The following is a 20349-nucleotide window of genomic DNA, read 5'->3' as shown; positions in this document are numbered from 1 at the left end:
GTGGGAGACTTACAAAAATTTCCTGAATAAGTTCAATAACTACTGATTTCATTTGGGCACCACTCAACATTTTTATCAGTGATTCTATTACAGAAACTCTATTAGTGACAATACAACACAACAAATAAACGACTAACTCTTACATTTTTAGGTACATTGTCATAAATGTGCAATAACATCACCAACTCTGTCCATAATTTCTTTAGAAAGTTAAAAATGGGATCTTATTTTGTTCAAACATGCAGTAGCAATAAATACAATATTGTGATCGATCTCAGTATTTTATTTTAGTTTTAAACTAAGGAGTGTTTCTTTAAAATCAAATGACCAATAGAGCTGTGCTTACAACTTAATAAAGTTAGTTTCAGCGATAAGAGCTTAATGGGACACGGTACTTACAGTTTTATCTGGTTCCCTTAGTCCTTCTATTTGTATAGCTTATTAAAATTATGATAAAAAGATAAAGAAACTGTTCAAATTTTTTTTCCAATGTCGAGGGTATGTAAACCAAAATATGCTTCACTTCTTCACCTTACCTTTTTTAAGGTTATTATATTTTGGACTTTGACAAAATTTACAATCAATTTGATAATCCTTATTATTTAGGGTTTATAAATTTATAAGTCAAAATTTAAACTTTAGAAATAGATTTCAAACTCTTTATTCTGATCCAAAACAATTTACCAAAGCCATACCTCAAAGAGTGGTTATAAGGATTAAAAAAAGGACTCAGAACAAATCTAACAACTAAGCTCTCAATATGTGGTAGCTGTTGCTAAGAATAAAAATGTCTTAAAAGGAACGACAAAGAAATATCAAACTGCTTTCAGTTTTTAGTAGCAATACTGGAATTGTAATATTGTAAAACAAATATAAATGGAGAGAAAGAGGAAAAGCATAAGCAAAATATAACAAAAAACGTATTATGTTAATATTAGAAACCAAGATTTTCAGAGTAAGAGGAAAGAGATACAAGCATAAAATCAAAGAAGTAAACACCGTACAATGCCAAATGTGAATTGGAAATATCAATATGAACTCATGATTAATTATTCTCTTTCTAAAAAGTATTTTTTCCCAGCTTTATCCACTGAAAAGACCTAGAAGTAATGGCAATGAGCACTACAGTTTCCAGATTGTGACATCCAAACACCACTTCCTACAAAGAAACCATGGCTCTGAAAAAATAACTGATTACAGTTCTGGGACAGGATGAGTAAATGAGCCTGGGGCAACTGGTATCAGAAAGCAAAGCTGGGTTGTATTAAAAAAACTCAGGAGCCAACATGAAGGGGCTTATTACGCTGACCAAAAATAGGACAATTTAAGTATCAAAAAGAATAATGATTATAATGGATTAAAGTGAATCAAATATATAAAAACCCAAGAGCTCATAATGATACTAAAAAAATAAACATTAGTTCCCTGTGATAGCAGCTAAGCACCAACTCATTATCCTAAAAACTGATTTTTTTTTAATAAAAAGCACTTATCCTATCTCTCCAGTATGACCTATACCTCAAGGTAACCAAAAACTGAAGAGGGGAAGTTCTTCTCTATAGATTTTTCAGCTAATTAAACGTAGATGATGGAATTTTAAAAATCACCATTTGTAACCTAACAAAATAGTGGATATAAGAAATGACCATCACTGGATGCTAAAATCATTAGGTGAACGGCAAATGGGAAACTTTATACTGGATGGATCTAAACCTATTGCTCAATCTTAACTTTACTAAGAGAGGAATTATCAGACACCATGTGCCTCCTGAAGCAATGAAAGAGCTGAGCACAGAGTGTTCTTACCAGAACAAATGAACAAAGATCTGTTGAGACCTCTAGACCTAACTGCCAAGTTATAAAGAAGATAGAAGAATATGCTAAAAAATACCACCAATATCTGATAAATCAAATCCAGGATGTGGGAAATTTTATAGGTGACATAATCTGATTTATTCAACAAGTAGATGGCATGAAAAAAAAAGGTGGGAGCAAGAGGAGGTGCTACTATAAATATTACGAGACTTAAGAGACATGTCAACTAAATATAATGTGAGGACCTTGTTTGGATACTGAAACAAACATAGCCGCTATATGGAATTATCATTAACTTTGTTGAGGTTATAATAGTATATTTAAAAACAGACAAAAAGCACTGAGCTGTTAGAGATATACACCGACATATTTATGGAGGAATGGACAGGATGTCCAGGATTTCCTTTAAAATACTCCAGTCCCTTCTCCTAAAAAGTAGGGGAAGAAATATGATCGGCAAAATGAAGTTAGGTCAGGGGCCCACAGGTATTTACTATAGCCCTCCCTCTGCTTTTCTTTATGTTGAAAACTTGCATAATAAAAAGTTTTTAAAAAAATAATACAATGTGATAGAATGAACTAAATAATCATTTCATAAATAATTAACTGAATAATCAACCTCTATGTAACTGTGTATATGTAATAAAACCTCATGTTTTTCAGAAATCTGCAGCTGCAATACAATTTGCAATACAAAATTACTTATACATTGTACTAGATCTTTAAGTGAGATTATATAACATCTTAAATGTTAAATTCTCTGACAGATCAAGAACACATTTTATTTCTTTACCACCTGCCCAAGATCAGTGTCAAGTGTAGCCAGTTCAAGAAAAGCACCATCCAAGAATGCATACAGTAAAATAAAATATTAAATGACTGGGAGTTGAGAAGTTTTAAATTCTAATGATGTTAGTTTTTAAAGGAATTAGAGAAACAATCAAGACCTATAAACAAGGTAACAGTGTTAGAAAACAAATTCTTACCAAAACCATCTTCAACTCCATCAGAAAGCTCATTAGATCAGGAGAGTGCTGCATTCTCTAGATCAAAACAATATTTCCAATTAATTTCATTTGTATAATGAATATTCCATCCACTGAAACTGAAATAAAATACAGGTCCGAATAAATGTCAAAAAAATATTAGCTATATCTACAGCTGAAAAGTATAAGCATTAAAGTATTGATCCATCATCCCTACTATCTCTACCAATTTCATTTTGAAAGAGTAACTGTAGCCCCCAAATCTATTTTAGTGAGATACAATGAACTGTGTAAGAATGTGACAAAATCTCGCACACTCCTCTGTTCCTTCAGCACTATTTACTGCAAAATTTAGCAAATCTAGAAAACTATAGCCTTATCAACAAAAAACGAAAAGTGGCATGGGAGTGAAAAGAGGAGCATAAAATATAAAAATCAGACAAATCTATAAAATTGTAAAAATCTAGTTAAAGAATTAACAATTATTAATCAATACTATTTTTATTTTTTCTTAACCTTAAAGATTACCTATAATTATTATTTTTGTCATTTCACAATTAACCCATATAATTCAAAAGGAGCCAATCTTTCAATAAGGTAAAACCTGTCATAATAAAACAGCAAAAAGGAAGTAACTTCTGGGGCTGGCCCCGTGGCCGAGTGGTTAAGTTCGCGCGCTCCGCTGCAGGCGGCCCAGTGTTTCGTTGGTTCGAATCCTGGGCGCGGACATGGCACTGCTCATCAGACCACGCTGAGGCAGCGTCCCACATGCCACAACTAGAAGAAACCACAACGAAGAATACACAACTATGTACCGGGGGGCTTTGGGGGAGAAAAAGGAAAAAAATAAAATCTTTAAAAAGAAAAAGGAAGTAACTTCTACAATAGAATGAATATTTAATAGTTATGGTTCCAATTGCTAGAAATCCTCAATTTTTAAAATAAAATAACTAGAATAAAAGAAAGCAAGAAAATTCTCAAGTTTAAAATTGTTTTCTTAGATAAAACTCTACATCATTTCTCTGCTTGAAGTCAAAATATCGTATGTGTTACTTTTTGTGACGCACTGCACCATCACCACACAGTTCTGAACAAAGTCAATATGTGAATTTGTTCACACGGTGAGAAAAATAATAACGTAAGATATTTCAACAATGCATGAGACGTGATTCACATTGTAACATAGATTTGAGTGGGCATATGTTTGTACAACAAATTTCTGACTTTCTCTTCTACATACTATTTTCCCTCCTTAGTTTACTAGAAATAAGTAATAAATTATACCAAGGGTCTGCAAACTACAGCCCAGAGGCTAAATCCAGCCCAACACCTGTTTTTGTAAATAAAGTTGTACTGAAACACAGCCACTCCCAGTAAGTCTTGTCATGGCTGCTTTGGCGCTACAAGGGCAGAATTTTGTAGCTGCAACAGAAATCTTCAGGCCCACAAAGTCTGAAAAACTTACCATCAAGCCTTTCACAGAAAAAGACTGCTGGGGCCCCTTGACCCTAATATTTACTAGAGTTTAAAATGATAGAAGGAAAGGATAGTAATATTCACCCGGACTTTGGAATAAAACAAAGACTCAAGCTAACACACAGCTCTACATAACCAAGTCAAGGGCACGGAGAAGATTAGTAAGTAATTGAGACTTTTTCTAGGAACCTTTTGGTGAATTGGTGGAGAAAAACCAAGTTACAGATAGTATTATACTGAATCTTTATGAACAAGTTTTTTTCAGGTTATTTAAATATCTCAGATTCATTTCGTAAAGTTCAGTATACAACATAAATAGTCAGAGTGGATGGGGAGGGCATGGTGGAGAGAAACAATTTAAACAACCCCTTAAAAAACTGCTATAATTATACTGCCAGAAATGACAGCCTACATTCTACAAATCAAAGTTTATCTCCTCTATTTCTTTGTGGTTCAGTAATGCTCTATGTGAGAGTGACTGTCACTGTCAGTTATCCTAGATAATAACCTGCCTTTAAGTTAGAGAAAATACAGGAAATCGGGAAAAACATACAAATTAATAAAGCGTCAAAAGAAATGCAGTTCTACTTACATCTACTTTTCTACAAGAGGCATTTCATTATTTTCAGCTACTTCAGTAACAGCAATTTTTTTTTAAGTTTCTCTAATCTTTAAAGAAATTTTCAGGTAGAGGAACCTAAACATTAAGAATAACTAAATTGGGACGAGGATGGGTGAGAAAAATGAGTGAAGGTCAAAAATACAAACTCTCAGTTAGGAAAAAAAACAGAAGAAACTAGTCTGCCTACATCTCAACTACGCTGCCTTTACATTGCCTCTCATCATGTACACAGACATGATCCTACGTGATTTCCACACCTTTTCCGTTGCTCATCTAAGACCACAATCCCATTTTCGCCACAGATATCCTACATCTCCTAAATAGGTCCTGGGATTTTTCTGTACCACCACTATTCAGTCTCAGCACAAGAAACATCACTCAAAAAGTGATGGATAAGGTGGTTACCAGGGGAAAGGACGGGTGGGGGGAGGGCACTAGGGGTGAAGGGGTGTACCTACAACATGACTAATAATGATGTACAACTGTAATTTCACAAGGACGTTAACTATCACAATCTTAATTAAAAAAAAAAAGTAGAAACATAAAAAACAAATAAAGTGATGGATAAAGGGTAAGGGTGGAGGCATTTGAAGACCCAAAAGTGTCAAGGATGGAAATCAGTTTCCATACAAATGCTGCCTGGAGATATGCTGAGGATTCTGAGACAGAAAACATTTTATATAATGTATGGATCACTAAAATATTTGATACAGTTGAAACCTACAAAATTCAACTACTAAACCAGTTTGTTAGAAAAGTGTGCAAAGCAGATCTCTAAAAAAGACTGTATTTAGTAATTCCTTATCCTCACTTAAAATATAAACCTTTTAAAGGACTTACCTGTTGTACTATTTGATGGTATCCATTAAGTACTGTTCTCAGCTGCCAACTACACAGTAATCTAAAATTTTAATAGAACAAAATGGTTTGTTCATTGTTGAGAATTAAAAGAAAAAAACTTATTTGTATGCTAACACAAACATGCATATACATAAAAAAGAATGACATAAACATAATTCTGACAAGTTAATAAAATTCTTACCACTGATACTGTTGAAAGTCTTGTCTTCAAACTGTCAGTACTAATTTCATTTCAAAATATAAATAACTGCCATCAGTAAATGACATGCAAACAGCACATCCTTTTCTAACTTTAACATACCCAAAGTAATGTCTTCTATGAACTAGATTCTTCTCCAAGGTAGGTTAAAAAAAAACAACAGTTGTGAACGTAATAAACAGAACTTGCATTTGAGAAAGCATACATAGCAATATAATCTTCAAATTCCAGATTAATGTAACTAAAAGGATATACACTTTTAACTGTGTAAGTAGTGATAAGTTAATGTCCATCTATCTCCTGGCTCACCACAGCTGTGCTCTCAATATTGCGAGATAAGTAACTCTTCCAAGTACTGCTTTCACTTGCTTAGAAGTAGAAAGCCTCTCCCAACCACGGTCTTTTCAAACCATCGTGACTCCCTCCATTCTTGGTCTGCTAACCCCCATTCCCAGCCCTACCTCCTTTCTTAGTGGTAGAGTAGCTCATTCAACTGCCCATGGAAAACCCCCCTCCAAATGTACTCTGTCCCTTGCCACCAACTCTGTCACAACTATTCATTAATTATCCCGTTACTGTGGTATCCTTAACTTATTTTCTGCTAGTTTTTTCTCCTTAATATATTTACTTGCTCAAGCAAATCTCATCTGAAAAAAAAAAACATCATCATGATAACTCTTCCTTGACTTCACACTCTAGTCACTGCTTTCCTTTTCCTTTCTACCCGCTCACCCACTCTAAAACCCAACACAACCTAGCTTCTGCCACTACATGAAACCTATTCATATCTAACCTGATCCCTTGGCAACACTCAGCACTGTTAACTATTCCCTCCTTAAGCCTCTCTTAATTTGCCTTCAGAGACAACTGTCTAGATTTTCCTCTTACTTCTCTGGTCAATCGTCTTCTTCCAAGTCCCTCTTTATTTACCAGTCTTTTAAATGTCAGTATGCCCCGAAGCTTTTGTCACTGGCTTTCTCTCTTCACTCAACACATGCAGGTAGCAGAAAGTCTATTCATACTCATAGTGCTAAATCCCATGCCTACTGTGACGTCCACATACATCTCCGTTCTAAGTCTCACACTCAAGTTCCACACCAATTTACTACTACCTACTAAATATCTCCTCTTGATATTTCACACACAATATGTCTTAAAATAATTTCTCTTCTACTGCTCCATCCATGACCTCTTCTCTAGCTTGGTTATCTGAGCCAGGAACTTGGAAAACATCATCCGCTCCTCTCTCCCTCTCATCTCTCACTTCTAATTAGTCACAAAATCCTGTCAATTCTACTCATAAATGTCTCTAGATTTTCCTTCACTCTACCCCCAGAGATACTTAGGAGCAGAAATGAGATTTTGGGCACTACCTAAATTTCCAGTCTCGTTTCTTGACATTCCTTGATATGCTGTCTGGACAAATAGCCCACATTGATACCTAATTTATACCAGCACTTAACTGATAATATGGGTCTTCCCACAGAATGAATATACACATAATTAACATCAGTCAAAAGATGAAAGCAAACTCTTCCAATTATTTTGTATTCTCCCTTTATACTTCAGTTCAGTACTTGTTAGCGAAGTTTACACAGTTGCTGTTTACTGCTTTACATGAAAAAAAATTAGAGAATTAATGTGTTACCTCTGAAAAACACTTCAGCACCAAGAAAAATCATTTACAAATGCACCCTGATTCAGAAAATCAGAAACGTTTCTGGGTGACTAATAAGTATTTTAGGCAAAACTCTAATAACTAGAGTCGGTTTATACCAGGTTAATTCCCTGTCCATTCCACCAAGACGAATGTATCTAACAACACACCACATCACCTTGCATTCTTCAACTGTAAATCTTCAGGCAACAATATTCTAAGTTGGAAATCTCTGCCCTGTGGAAAATATTGAAAGGGTTCACTCAAATTTTCATCTTTCATTTAATATTAAGAGAAGTTAAGCATAGAATAACATAGAAAAGGCAATGTTTTCCTTTATTTTCTAAAAGGTATCAACTTTACCCAAATCTTTATACTTGTTAAAATATAGGCAACAGAATATTGCATCTGAGGGAAAATAACTCAAAAATGTGTGTCAGAAATTTCGTAATTACTGGGAAATCAAAAGACTAAGATAGAACTTTGTTTTTAAAAAGAAAGTCACATAAACACAAGAAACACTAAGAAACAGCTAATGTAGACAAAAAAAAGAAATTTAAATGCTATTTCTTAAGAAATAAATTTATGAAAAAGGAAATTCTTTAAAATTACTTTGAATATGGAAGGAAAAAATCAGTGTAAAATAAGAATACATAATACATTACAGGCTTTCAATTTTCTAATTTATAATAAAATGAAAATATATTTAGTTACACAATCTAAATATAGAGAAATATTTTCATAAATCAGAGTATATCTAATTGTCCCACACTCACTGACCTTTAATAAATAAAATCGCTAACATATAAAATTACTTATTCTAAATATTCACTAGCTATACATTTGAATATACCAACTTTTACTCAAAAGTCTTTCTAAGGAAAGAAAGACTATTCTGAGAAATATATTCAGTTTTACTTTCTCAAGAAAGTGAATGGGTAAGCAGCTTAAACTTTGTACCTTAAATAGTATAATACACATGAAATCTGAGCAAAAGCAAGCAGAAAAAGACAAACAGAAATATAATCTTTTACTCCAACAGTATAAAATAAAAGAGGGTAATAAAATCCTTGAAAAACAATTACCACGAGAATTTTAGCAGTCTCCCTCAAAGCAGTTTCAAAAATAGAGGAACACAATTAAATGTACCCCATAACCTTTACTTTCATGGTAATATTACAGTTCTGACTTTCATTACATTTAAATGTCCTTTAAAAAAATGAAACAAAATGTACTACTGACCTTTTCAAAAGGTCAAGTAACAATAATTCACTATTTCATTAAAGCACCAAAAGGTATTATGTAGTAACTTTAACCTAACTTTATAGACATCCCACACATAGGTGTAAGAACAATCTGGAATTCAAAATTTACATGAAAAATAGTAAAACTACTCTACTGATCTGTTATCTGAAAGGATAAAATTCCAAAGTCCCTTATTTGCAAAATCCAGTCATTTTGAAAGGTCAAATGTCATGTCACATGCCATAATACTTTTCCGACTCAAGAAAATGTCCCAAATTAGCTTTTTTTATTAAAGCATATAAAAAATGTTAATTGCTCTCAAGAAGATTTTCTAGACTTACAGGGAACAAAAGTACTGACAATTGCCTAAATCTGAATCTCTCCAAACATCCTCCCAAAAAACTATATAGATCAATATTAAGAACAAATAAAACCACAAAAATCCCACATCTTCAGCAAAAATCAGAAGCCGGAGAACACAATAAACTTCAAACCTATAGGAAGAAAAATATAAACCACTTCCCAGTGGTTTCCACTCTGGGGCTCTCACAGCAAGTTCTTTTAGAGAGCTGGGGGGGGGGGGGGGGGGTTCAGAAAAAAACGCATGAAAGAGAAAAGAGGGGATTGCACTAAGTACAAAAATAATAAAGAGTTCCAGTAAATCAGAGCACTGATTACAGAGAGGGGATTTAAAATGAACACAAAAGGCAAGGACCTCATCTTGGAAAAGAAATGTAAGAGTAGATGAAAGTAAAAAGGCAGATAGAGACATCCTTTGGAAACTGGGTGTTAGGAGGAAAAAGAAGAGGGGAAAACTTATATAACAAAATAAAAACACTTCAGCCCTCCCTCAGCACTACCAAAAAACACATCCATTAAATAACCTGCACTTTGCTTCAACAACAGAAGAGGGTATTCTTGAACTGGGAATTTTACAAACTATTGCGAACAGCCAAACTGTTCACTAACACAGATATTGTCTTCATCAATGCCAAGCTACTATGAGACAAAATCAGAATAACAGAATCAAAACATTTCAGGTGATGACAATTTCCCCTGCAAACAAAAACCACAAGGCATAAACAAATTACAATATTGAATCATATATATTATTAAATGAACATTTGCACCCAGATTCAGAAATTCAAAAAGAACAGAAATCATTAAAAAAATTAAGAACAAAATAATATTAAAATGGGAGAACAAATTAATAGCTGCTCAGCGAAGAACAGAGTAAAATAAAACTTTCATAAGAGTCAAAGAAAAAAGCAAGAACATTAGCAAATGAGAAAAAAATTAAAGACCATCAGAGAAAAACAGTTGATGTAGAAAACAAGCAAAGAAAATCCAATATACAAAGAACTGGAAACCTTGAAAAAGAAATCAAAATAGTAGAAAAGAATATTTAACATTATAATCCAAGTATATTTTCTGAAAATTCACATACTGAAGAAGACAATTGGACATATGAGAAAGGCTACTCCTAACAACTCACTCTGAGATATATCTTAATATACAGACTTTAAAAATAAGGAAAATTTTCATAGCTTCTAAGAAAAAGGTCAAATAACTTATATGGGAAACAGAATAAGATTGGCATCAGATTTCTCAAAGCAAGATTTTTTTTTAAAAAAAAAGCAACAATGGAATAGAACTTTTAAGGAAGTGAAAGGGAAGTTCTCCTAGCCATGATGGAATAATAGGCACAGGATTTTCCTTCCCACATTAACTAAAAAACTGGACAAATATATGAAATAATGATTTCCAGACCTCAAACAAAAGGCAATACAGGGCAGTGATCCTTGAAAGAAGGGAAATAAATGAAAAAAATCTTTATAATTGTCCAGTTTTACTGCCTGGAGAATCTTCAGGCTGCAGGGCAAGGATGGAGGACCAAATAGAGCCCAACATTCTCCCGATTTGAGAAAAGACAGGGCTAAGTTAGGGAAGGCCAAGGCAAGTAGAATTCACAAGGTACAGTACCAAAGAGGACAGAAATATATGGAGAAGAGAAAACTACACAGAGAGTAAACCTAGAGAACTTCAGAGGATTCCTCAAAAGGAGTTGTCAGCTGAGTACTGATTGCTGCATGGATGTGAGAAACCCACCCAGAGCTGGGGAACCATGAGAATGAAGTATGCAAAACAATCTTGGAGCTCATACAAGGCTGGGCGTACTCATGTTCTGACCAGCCAGAGTGGAAAACCTTGTACATAAGAGCCATCAAATTCTCGGAAGAGTATCTGCCGAAATGGTAGGGCCAAATTAGTCTAGGCTAAAGTCTGTTCTGTTTCTGCCTAACAAAGCTTAAAAGGAAACCTTGGAAAGATCAAACTGTTTCCAAGTAATTTAACTGCAGCTGAGAACAAATCTCAAGAACATTTAAGAGAATAAAATATATTTAGCTGCAACAAGTAGAATGCACAATGTCTGGCACCCAATCATATACCAGGTTTGCAGAGAAGTAGGAAAATAATCTTCCATAATAAAGAGAAAAATAAAAAGAAATAAATACAAAAATGGCAGATGACAGAAGTGCTTAAAAATTTTTAACAGTTATAACTATATGTCATACATTCAAGAAGGTAGAGAAAAGCATGAGTATGCTAAATAGACACAGGAAAGATACAAAGACTCAAAGTGATGAAAAATACAATGTCTGGGAAGAAAAATATGTTAGATGGTATTAACAGCAGATTAAACATTGAAAAAGAAAATATTAGTGTACCTGAAACATAGAAATAGAACATCCAAAATAAAACAGAGAAAGAAACTGAAAAAAAGAAATGAACAGACCATCATTGAAGTATGGAACAACCTAAAGTAGCCCAATATGCATGTATTTGGAGTCCCCAGTACAGGTGAGAGAGAGAGGGGAATAAAAAAATTTTTGAAGAAATGATAGCCAGAGTTTTTCCCAAATTAAATGAAAATATATACCCACATATATACCACATATATACCACATATATACCCACAGATCCAAAAGCTCCACAAACTGTACAGAGGAAAAATATTAAGACAACTATGCCAAGGTACATCATAATCAAATTGACAAAACCAATGATAAAAATAAAAATCTTAAAAACAGTCAAAGAGAAAGAATACACTACTTACAAAGGAACAAAGATAAGAAAAAGTAGACATTTCTGATAGGAAACAATGTAAGAGAGTGAAGCAACATATTTCTTTTTTTTTTTTACCGAGGAACATTAGCCCTGAGCTAACATCTGCCAATCCTCCTCTTTTTGCTGAGGAAGGCTGGCCCTGAGCTAACATCCGTGCCCATCTTCCTCTGCTTTATATGTGGGATGCCTACCACAGCATGGCTTGCCACACGGTGCCATGTCCCCACCCAGGATCCAAATCAGCAAACCCGGGGCCGCAGAACTGGAATGTGCACACTTAACCACTGCGCCACCAGGCCGGCCCCCTGAAGCAACATTTTTAAAGTGCTAAAGAAGAGAAAAGTCAACCTAGAATTTTATACCCAGTTTAAGTATCTTTCCAAAGGCCAAATAAACAATTTTTCAGACATAAAAGAGCTGAAAAAATTCATCAGCAGCAGACACACACTACAAGAAATGTTAAAAGAAGAACTTCAGGAAGAAAGTAAATAAAATAAGGTGAAAATCTGGATCTACAACAAAGAATACCAGAAACAGCAAATCTAGAGGTAAATATAAAAGACTTTTTCTTATTTTTAAATCTCTTTAAAGGATAATTGTGCCAAAGTCAGAACAATCTGAGCAACAAATAATGTAGTATTGGATTATAACCCAAATATAAAATAAATATACATGAAAATATACTCACATAAATGATAGAATTAAGAAATGGGGGAGTTAAACCAATCTCCCATACAGAAAAATTCCAGATAAATGCTCCTTAAAGGAGGAGGAGCATTAACTCCCCACTAATTAATGGGGGCTGCTCACAGTAACTTCCTTCCAAAGAGCATACCATGGAAAGCCGGGAAAAAGAGTAACTTTACAGTAGAGAAACAAGAAACACTACCTCAGCCCAGTGATCAAGGTCAACATCAACAATCATAAGTCACATTGATCGTGTGTACCCTTGATATGATGTGATGAAATGGTAAACTCTGTGACGATCCTCTCAAAAACCCATACCCCCAGTCTAATCACGAGAAAAACATCAGGCAAATTTCACTAGACTAGGACCCTACAAATATACTTGACTAGTGGTCCTCAATAAAGAGGGTCATTTCATAATCACAAAGGAGTCAAGGTCACCAAAAACAAGGAAAAGCGTCTAAGAAAACATAGCCAAGGGAAGTCTAAAGAGACATGATAATACAGTATCTTGTACGAGATCCTCGAACAGAAAAAAGTTATTAGGTAAAAACTAAGGAAATGTGAATAAAGTGTGGACTTGAAACTAATTACACGTACGAATATTGGTTCATTAACTGCAACAAACCTACTGTACTAATGTAGGATGTTAATAACAGGACAACTGTGTTTGTGTAGGGAAGGGGATGGTATATGGGAATTCTCTGCACCATCTGTTCAAATTTTCTGTAACTCTAAAACTTGTTTTGAAAAAATAAAAGTCTATTAACTATAAAAAGATAATTCTTTAAAAAAATTATTAACAGTGTATTGAGAGGATTATAAGATAAATAGAAATAAAATATATGACAACATTAGAATAAAAGCCAGAAGATGAGAAACAGAAGTATATTCTTCTAAGATTCTTAAACTATAAGGAAAGTGGTATACTAGAAAGCAGATTATGGTAAGTTAAAGATGCTTATTGTAAACTCTAGAGCAAACACTGAAAAGGCAAAAATAATATAACTGATAAATCAATAGTGCATATAAGATGGAATTTTAATATTACTTACCATGACAGGTTTAAGATATATACTATAAACCCTAAAGCAACTACTTAGGAAAAAAAGGGAAAAAAAAAAAAACAGCTGACAAGCTGACAGAGGAGATAAAATGCAATTATAAAAATGAATTCAATTAATGTAAAATGCAGAGAAACAGGGAAAAGACAAAAAAAAGAACACATGGAACAATTAGAAAATAAACAGCAAGACATTAGATTCAAACCCAACCACATCAATAATCACATTAAATGTAAATGTCTAAACATCCCCAGTAAAAAGCACTTTAAATATAAAGGCACAAAAAAGCATAAAATTAGGAATGGAAAAAGATAAACCATGTCAACACTAATCAAAAGAAAGCTGGAGTCACTATATTAATATCAAAAAAAATACACATTCCAGGGCAAAAATTATTACCAGGAATAAAAAGGGTCATTTCATAATAATAAAGGAGTCAGTTCATCATGAGTACTTAACAATCCTAAAATTTCATGTACTGAATTAAAGAACTTAAAAATGTTTGAAGAAAAAAGTGACAGAAATGAAAGTGGAAACTGAAAAATCAACAACTATAGTTGGCTATTTCAATACTCCCTTCCATTAACAGAACAAGTAGACAGAAAATCAGTGAGGACATAGAAAACTTGAATAGCATTATGAACCAACTTGATCCAACTGACATTTATAGAACACTCCACATAACAGCAGAATGCACATTCTTTTCAAGTACACAGAACATTTATCAAAACAGACCATATACCATATTGTAAGCCACAAAATAAGTTTCAATAGGTTTAAAAGAATTCAAATCATACAGATTATGTTCTGTGACTAAATTATAAATCAATATCAAAAAGATATCTGAAAAATCCTCAAATATTTAGAAAGATATGTCATTCTTCTAAATAATGCATGGGTCAAAGAAGAAATAACAAGTACTTTGAACTGAAAAAAAAACCTAAAATACAACATTCCAAAATTTGTGTGATACAGCTAAAGCAGTGTTTGAAGGCAAATTTATAGCACTAAACATTTATTGTATAAAAGAAGATGTCATTATCAATGACCTAATCTTCCACTGAAAAACCTAGGAAACTTAACATCAGAAATCAATGAAACAGAAAAACAATAATTGAGAAAAATCAACAAAATCAAAAGTAGGTTCTTTAAGAAAATCAATAAAATTTAGAAGCCTCTACCCAGATGCATCAGGAAAAAAAAAGAAAGATGACACAAAATATCAATAACAGGAATGGGGATTTGGAAGCATCTATAAAATATGTCCACAATTTCTTTGATACTTCTACCTTTAAGAGTCATTGCCTCACCTCTCCTTTTGAACACGGACTGGACTTGAGACTTGCTTCTAACAAAGAGAATAAGGCAGAAGTAAATAAGTGTAACTTCAGAAGTGATGGGAAAAAAGGCACTGTGCAGTGTTCTGCTTGATCTCTCTGTTGTATCACTCACTCAGGGGAAGCTAGCTGCCATGTTGTGGTGACAGTCAAGCAACACTATGGAGGTCCACGTGGTGACAAACTGAGGACTCCTATAAAGAACAGTAAAAGACTGAGACCTCCAGCCAATAGCTATTTGAGTGAATGATCTTGGAAGCAAATCTTCCAGTCCTAGTCAAGCCTTTAGATAACTGACATCCTGGCCAACATCTTCATTGCAAGCTCATGAGAAACACTGATCCAGAACCATCCAGTTAAGTTACTTCCGAAGTCCTGATCTACAGAAAGGGTGAGATAAGTTTTTATTGTTTTAAAGTCATTAAGGTTTGGAATAATTAGTTATGCAGTGAAGGATAACCAATATAGAGAGTTTCATTACAGATGCTAAAGATATTAAAAGGATAATAAGAGAATATTATAAATAATTTTTAAGCCAATAAATTCAAAAACCTAGATGAAATGAACCAACTCCTCGAAAGAAACAAGCTACCAAAGCTTACTCAAGAGGAAAGGAATAACCTGATAATAGAGAAAACACCTTCTTTTAATCACACACAGATCACTCACACACACACACAAAAGGATAAGTTCCACAGAGAATTTTTACAAACAACACTGTCTAGTCACAATGCAATAAAACTTGAAATTAACAAAATTACAAATGAAAAAAGACTTTCCACGAGAAAATTTTTTAAATCTTCTATTAAATAACTCCTGGGTGCAGGGGAACTACAAACTAAAATTATTTAAGTGGTAAAAAAATGATGAAAAAACACTATATGTCAGCATCTACAAGATACTTTTAAAATAGCGATGAGAGGAAAATGCAAAGCCTTAAAAACTTGTGTCAATAAAAATGTGCTTTCAGTGGCCAAATCTAGGACAACTTAAGCATCAAAATAAATGAGGGAAGTAATGATTATAACCCACTAAATAATTTTTAAAATCCATGAGTCCATTCTGATACAAATAAATAGAGAAAGGAAAAGCTACTCCTTATAGAATGCCAATTAATAAACAGAAGAAATGATTGGAGTTAGAAAATCATCATTTGGCAACCATCACAGTATTAACTGACTCAAACAATGGAGGCTACAACCAAGGGGTGTGTGTGTGTGTGTGTGAAAGTTTGATGCCCCAGAATAGCTCCCTAAAAGTACTTATTACAAAAGGAAAATCTGGCAGATGCCACCTTAAAGAGGTGATCAGAGGAAACATTGCCAATAACAAGACTTGCTGACGTCATGTGCCCTGAGACCTGTGTCTGGCAATCTCTGCCAAAATTGCATAATCTGAATTTAGTAATGAGGAAACATCTATCAAACCCAAATTGAGGGACATTCTACATAATAACCAACTTGTACTCTTAAAAAATGTCAAGTTCATGAAAAGCAAAGACTAAGGAACTATTCTAGATTAAAGAGACATGACAACTAAATGTAACTGAGATCTTAGACGGTAGTGGCCTGGGAAGGGGTATAGAATATGTAATTGCAACGTTAACAAAACGTGAACTCCAGATTGGATATTATATCATGATTAAATTCCTGATTTTGATAAATGTACCGAGGTGATGTATGACTGTGTCCTTGTTCTCATGAAATATACACTGAAGTATATATGAATAAAGGGGCCACTATGTCTGCAAGTTACTCTCAAACTGTTCAGGAAAATAATTGTGTGCATACACCCACCTGTATACACAGAATAATAAGTCAAATGGCGTGAATGTAAAACGGTGAATCTGGGTAAACAGTATACTCAAATTCTTCATACATACTCACTATTTTTCTAAGTTTGAAATTATATACAAGACAAACATTTTTAGACAAAATCAGCTCCACCAAACAAAACAATGTTAAATAAATTGTTTAGGTTAAGAATTCAATAAGCTGTTTAAGGTAGGTACAAATTAGAATTGTGGCTACACCAAGAGTCATAAGAAAATTTCACCTAATCTCAATTCTGATGGCTACACACATTTTCTAAAAGGCTTTAGTAGACACACACATAATACAAAGTACTTTCCTTAAAGTGCCTAAAATTTGGTATAACACGGTTCCTGATAAAAATGTAATTTAGTAATCTCTCTTCAAATGTGGTCTAAAAGTGACTCATGTTTTCAACTAGGTAATTCAGGATCAGTACTTCCAATTAGGAAGGAAAAGGTGGATTAATTTTATTCCAGAAATAATAATAAATTTTAACCTCTACTTTCTGTGATGATCACAACGAATCTGAATACAAATGAAGAAGTCCAAATGATAGAGTACTTGCAAAGCGCTTTGTAAACTTCAAAACCGTACACGTGTGTTACTATGTGGAACTCCCTCCACAAGAGAGGCCACTTGGAATCAGGAAAGGTAATTAATCCTGCCGTCAAGACTTCCTACAAAATATCGCAACTGGGGGTGCTCAGGTACACACGGTACACACGACTTAGCAGAGAGACAAAACGAGTTTTCTTGCAAAACATTCTTTTTACAGGAAACACGAAAACAATGAGCACGGATCCCCCTGTGAACGGCCACCAAGCTTCGTGGGCATGCAGGGTGTTGGAATCGAGGCAGGCAAAAACTTGCCCCCAAAAAAGAAGTAAAGTTAAACGTGGGTCAGACGCTGAATTTGGAAGGAGGCGCAACTCAGGGAGGGGAGGGGAGGGGGACGGGGGGCGGGGACGGGGGCGTGGCCTCCGCCCCACCCCCTGCTCACGTCGTGCGCGGGCCTCCTCGCGCGCGGACCAGGCGACGACCCCGGCCCGGCCGTGGAGCCGGCGACGAGGGCTGTGTTTCCAGCACCGGCAGCAGCCCGCAAACCTCCAGCCTTCGGGGAGCCCGGACGCGCCACCCTCTCAATCCCCACAGGTCCGGGCCCCGAACCCCTCGGGCCACAGACTTCCAGGGGCGGAGCTGCGCCACGACAGGGAGGCACTCCTAGCGGGAGAGCAAGGCCCGGGCGGGTACCTGAGCCGAAATGAATCCTTCATACACGGTTTTCGCTCGGTTCTGGGGCAAAAACAGCGGGAACTGGCGCAACAGGCTCGCTTCCGTCTCCGCCATGGCTCGCGGTCGCCCGAGCTGCAGGGGAGCTCACGGCGGTCCGGGCCCGCACATGCGCAGTCCCGCCTGCGCCCGGGCCGCGGGAGACGGAGCCCCGCGCATTGGCGGGAAAAAGCCTCGAGGCTTCCGCGGGCGGAAAGGAAGGTCTGGTGCTAGTCTGGCCCTGGGCTCAGGCCCAGCCGAAGGACGCGCTTCTCGGGAGGAGGCGGGAGGGAAGATTGTTCTCAGGTTCACAGGTTTGACTGAACAAGATCATTCTAGCCTTGATTGTTCCAAGAACTCTCTTGATGCTTTTCTTTGGTTTGATTGAAAGACTGCTACAATTTTGGTGTTGCATTTCTTCCAGCATAAGATGGTTTTTACAGCCTGGGAGTTATAGTACTTCTTTTACCCTGAACCTGCCTCACCTCCCCTTCATCGCTATAATCAAACTCTTGGCCTGCTCTGCAGAGTCTCCTGTATGCCCTTGGCAAACAGAATATTGTATTATTCTGTAAGTGGTAATATTATTATATAATGTATTGTAATCCATTCAGTATGTCATATACAATATAATGCAGTTCTTTGGCTTATCAAATAGTACTGTATTTGAGAGACATGTATATATATATTGATCCAGGCTAAAGTCAACACCAGACTTGGTTCTGGTGCACTGCACTCACAAATATTTAAGGCAAAACGTGAGGAAAGATTGCTGATGGACTTGATGAACTCGTTTGGGTTTTTTTGACAATCGTCTCTATACGTTTTTTAAATCAGTGATGATAATTACCCATTCCCTTTTATTAAAGGCTGATTAAATAAGGAACTTACTAATATTTGCTACATGATTATTTGGTATTCTAGTTAGTATTCAATCCATTACATTTTTGAGCCCTAGTATTTGCAGAATGTCATTGCAATGTGACAAAAGTTGTGCAAAGATGATTAGGATATACCCCCTCCCATCTTTCCTGCCCTCAAAATGGAATTGGACTTCTTCTGCAGTATTCTGGATGCTTAGGGGAAAACAAGAATGCTGCAGCACTGTAGGTATACATTTCACTAAAGCAGTGGTTCTTAAAATGTGATCCTAGAATCAGCAGCATCGGCATCACCTGGGAACTTTATAGAAATGCAAATTTTCACACCTCTGTCTTAGACCCAGGGAATTCTAAACTGTGGGTATGAAGCCCAACCGTCTGTGTTTTAACAAGCCATCTAGATGATTATGATGCACACTAAAGTTTGAGAACCACCTCAGGGCATGATACACCACCTACTCAATTATGCGGCTCATTTATTAAGGATGACATGCTATATGTTTTGTGATGGGTATAAAGTGAAGGTTGTACAACAGTGGGATCAACACAAAGATGAATAGGACATACAGTCACTGCCCTCAATGACTTTGTGATTTGTCTGAGTTAAGTCCTTTGCAGTTTCCAGTACGTCAAACTTCCCCACCACACACTTTCCCCAAGGAACCTCCAAACTTCCTTCAAAGTCCTTCTCCAATGCTACCTCTTTTTGGAAGTCTTCTTTATTTGCTAAAAATTATTGTTCTCCCTAATCACTTGGTATATTTCTTGGTGCATTGCAGATGCTCATTAACTATTTACTAAATTAAATGTTATCCATTAGTCCTGTAGGCAAAGTAAAAAGAAGTGTTACAAGAATTCAGAGGAAGAAAGGACTTTCTCACAAGATATTTATTTGAGTTGGTTTGCCTATATTGTAATAATCAGAGTGTATAGCACATTATAGACTTTATGGGATTTATTTTAATTATAATACAACTAGCATGTGTAAGGCACTTTGACATATTATTTAGTTTTGATGAAGTGCTCTTTAGGTAGATATTTTTTATAATGTCCATTTTGTACACAAGGAAACTGAGATTCATAAATATTAAATAAGTTGCTCAAGAGAATGACTTTCTGACCCATACAATGAGGATTAAATTCAAGTCTTCTAAATTCTAAATTTAATAATCTTTCCATTAAAACATGGCAAAGATGGGCTTTCCATCATGAAACTCAGGAGAAGTCAATCTAAAGTTGTTAATGACTCGTTCTAACAGTGAGGCTTTCGTGAATTTAATTTTGAAAATTTGATAACAGATTTACCA

The 20349-nt window shown here is 35.3% G+C and overlaps 1 protein-coding gene across 4 annotated transcripts in view; it reads right to left on the bottom strand.

The window, feature by feature from the left end:
- FANCL (FA complementation group L) overlaps window positions 1-19015 on the bottom strand; it is a 77706-nt gene extending 58691 nt beyond the window's left edge. For 3 of the 4 annotated variants that reach the window (XM_046661233.1, XM_046661234.1, XM_046661236.1), the window contains exons 1-4: window positions 18144-19015; window positions 7795-7853; window positions 5740-5800; window positions 2802-2858 (exon numbers count right to left, since the gene is read on the bottom strand). In XM_046661233.1, the coding sequence (XP_046517189.1) occupies window positions 2802-2858; window positions 5740-5800; window positions 7795-7853; window positions 18144-18239 (273 nt within the window). In that variant the 5' untranslated portion in view covers window positions 18240-19015. The remainder of the gene's footprint in view (window positions 1-2801; window positions 2859-5739; window positions 5801-7794; window positions 7854-18143) is intronic. The other variant, XM_046661235.1, reaches the window with a different exon arrangement.
- Window positions 19016-20349: the final 1334 nt, after the last annotated feature.

Source organism: Equus quagga, chromosome 5 (genome assembly GCF_021613505.1).
Source record: "Equus quagga isolate Etosha38 chromosome 5, UCLA_HA_Equagga_1.0, whole genome shotgun sequence".
In the NCBI taxonomy this organism is placed as follows: domain Eukaryota; kingdom Metazoa; phylum Chordata; class Mammalia; order Perissodactyla; family Equidae; genus Equus; species Equus quagga.
The sequence above is the reverse complement of the archived record's forward strand: the minus strand, read 5'-3'. Positions and strand labels throughout refer to the sequence as shown.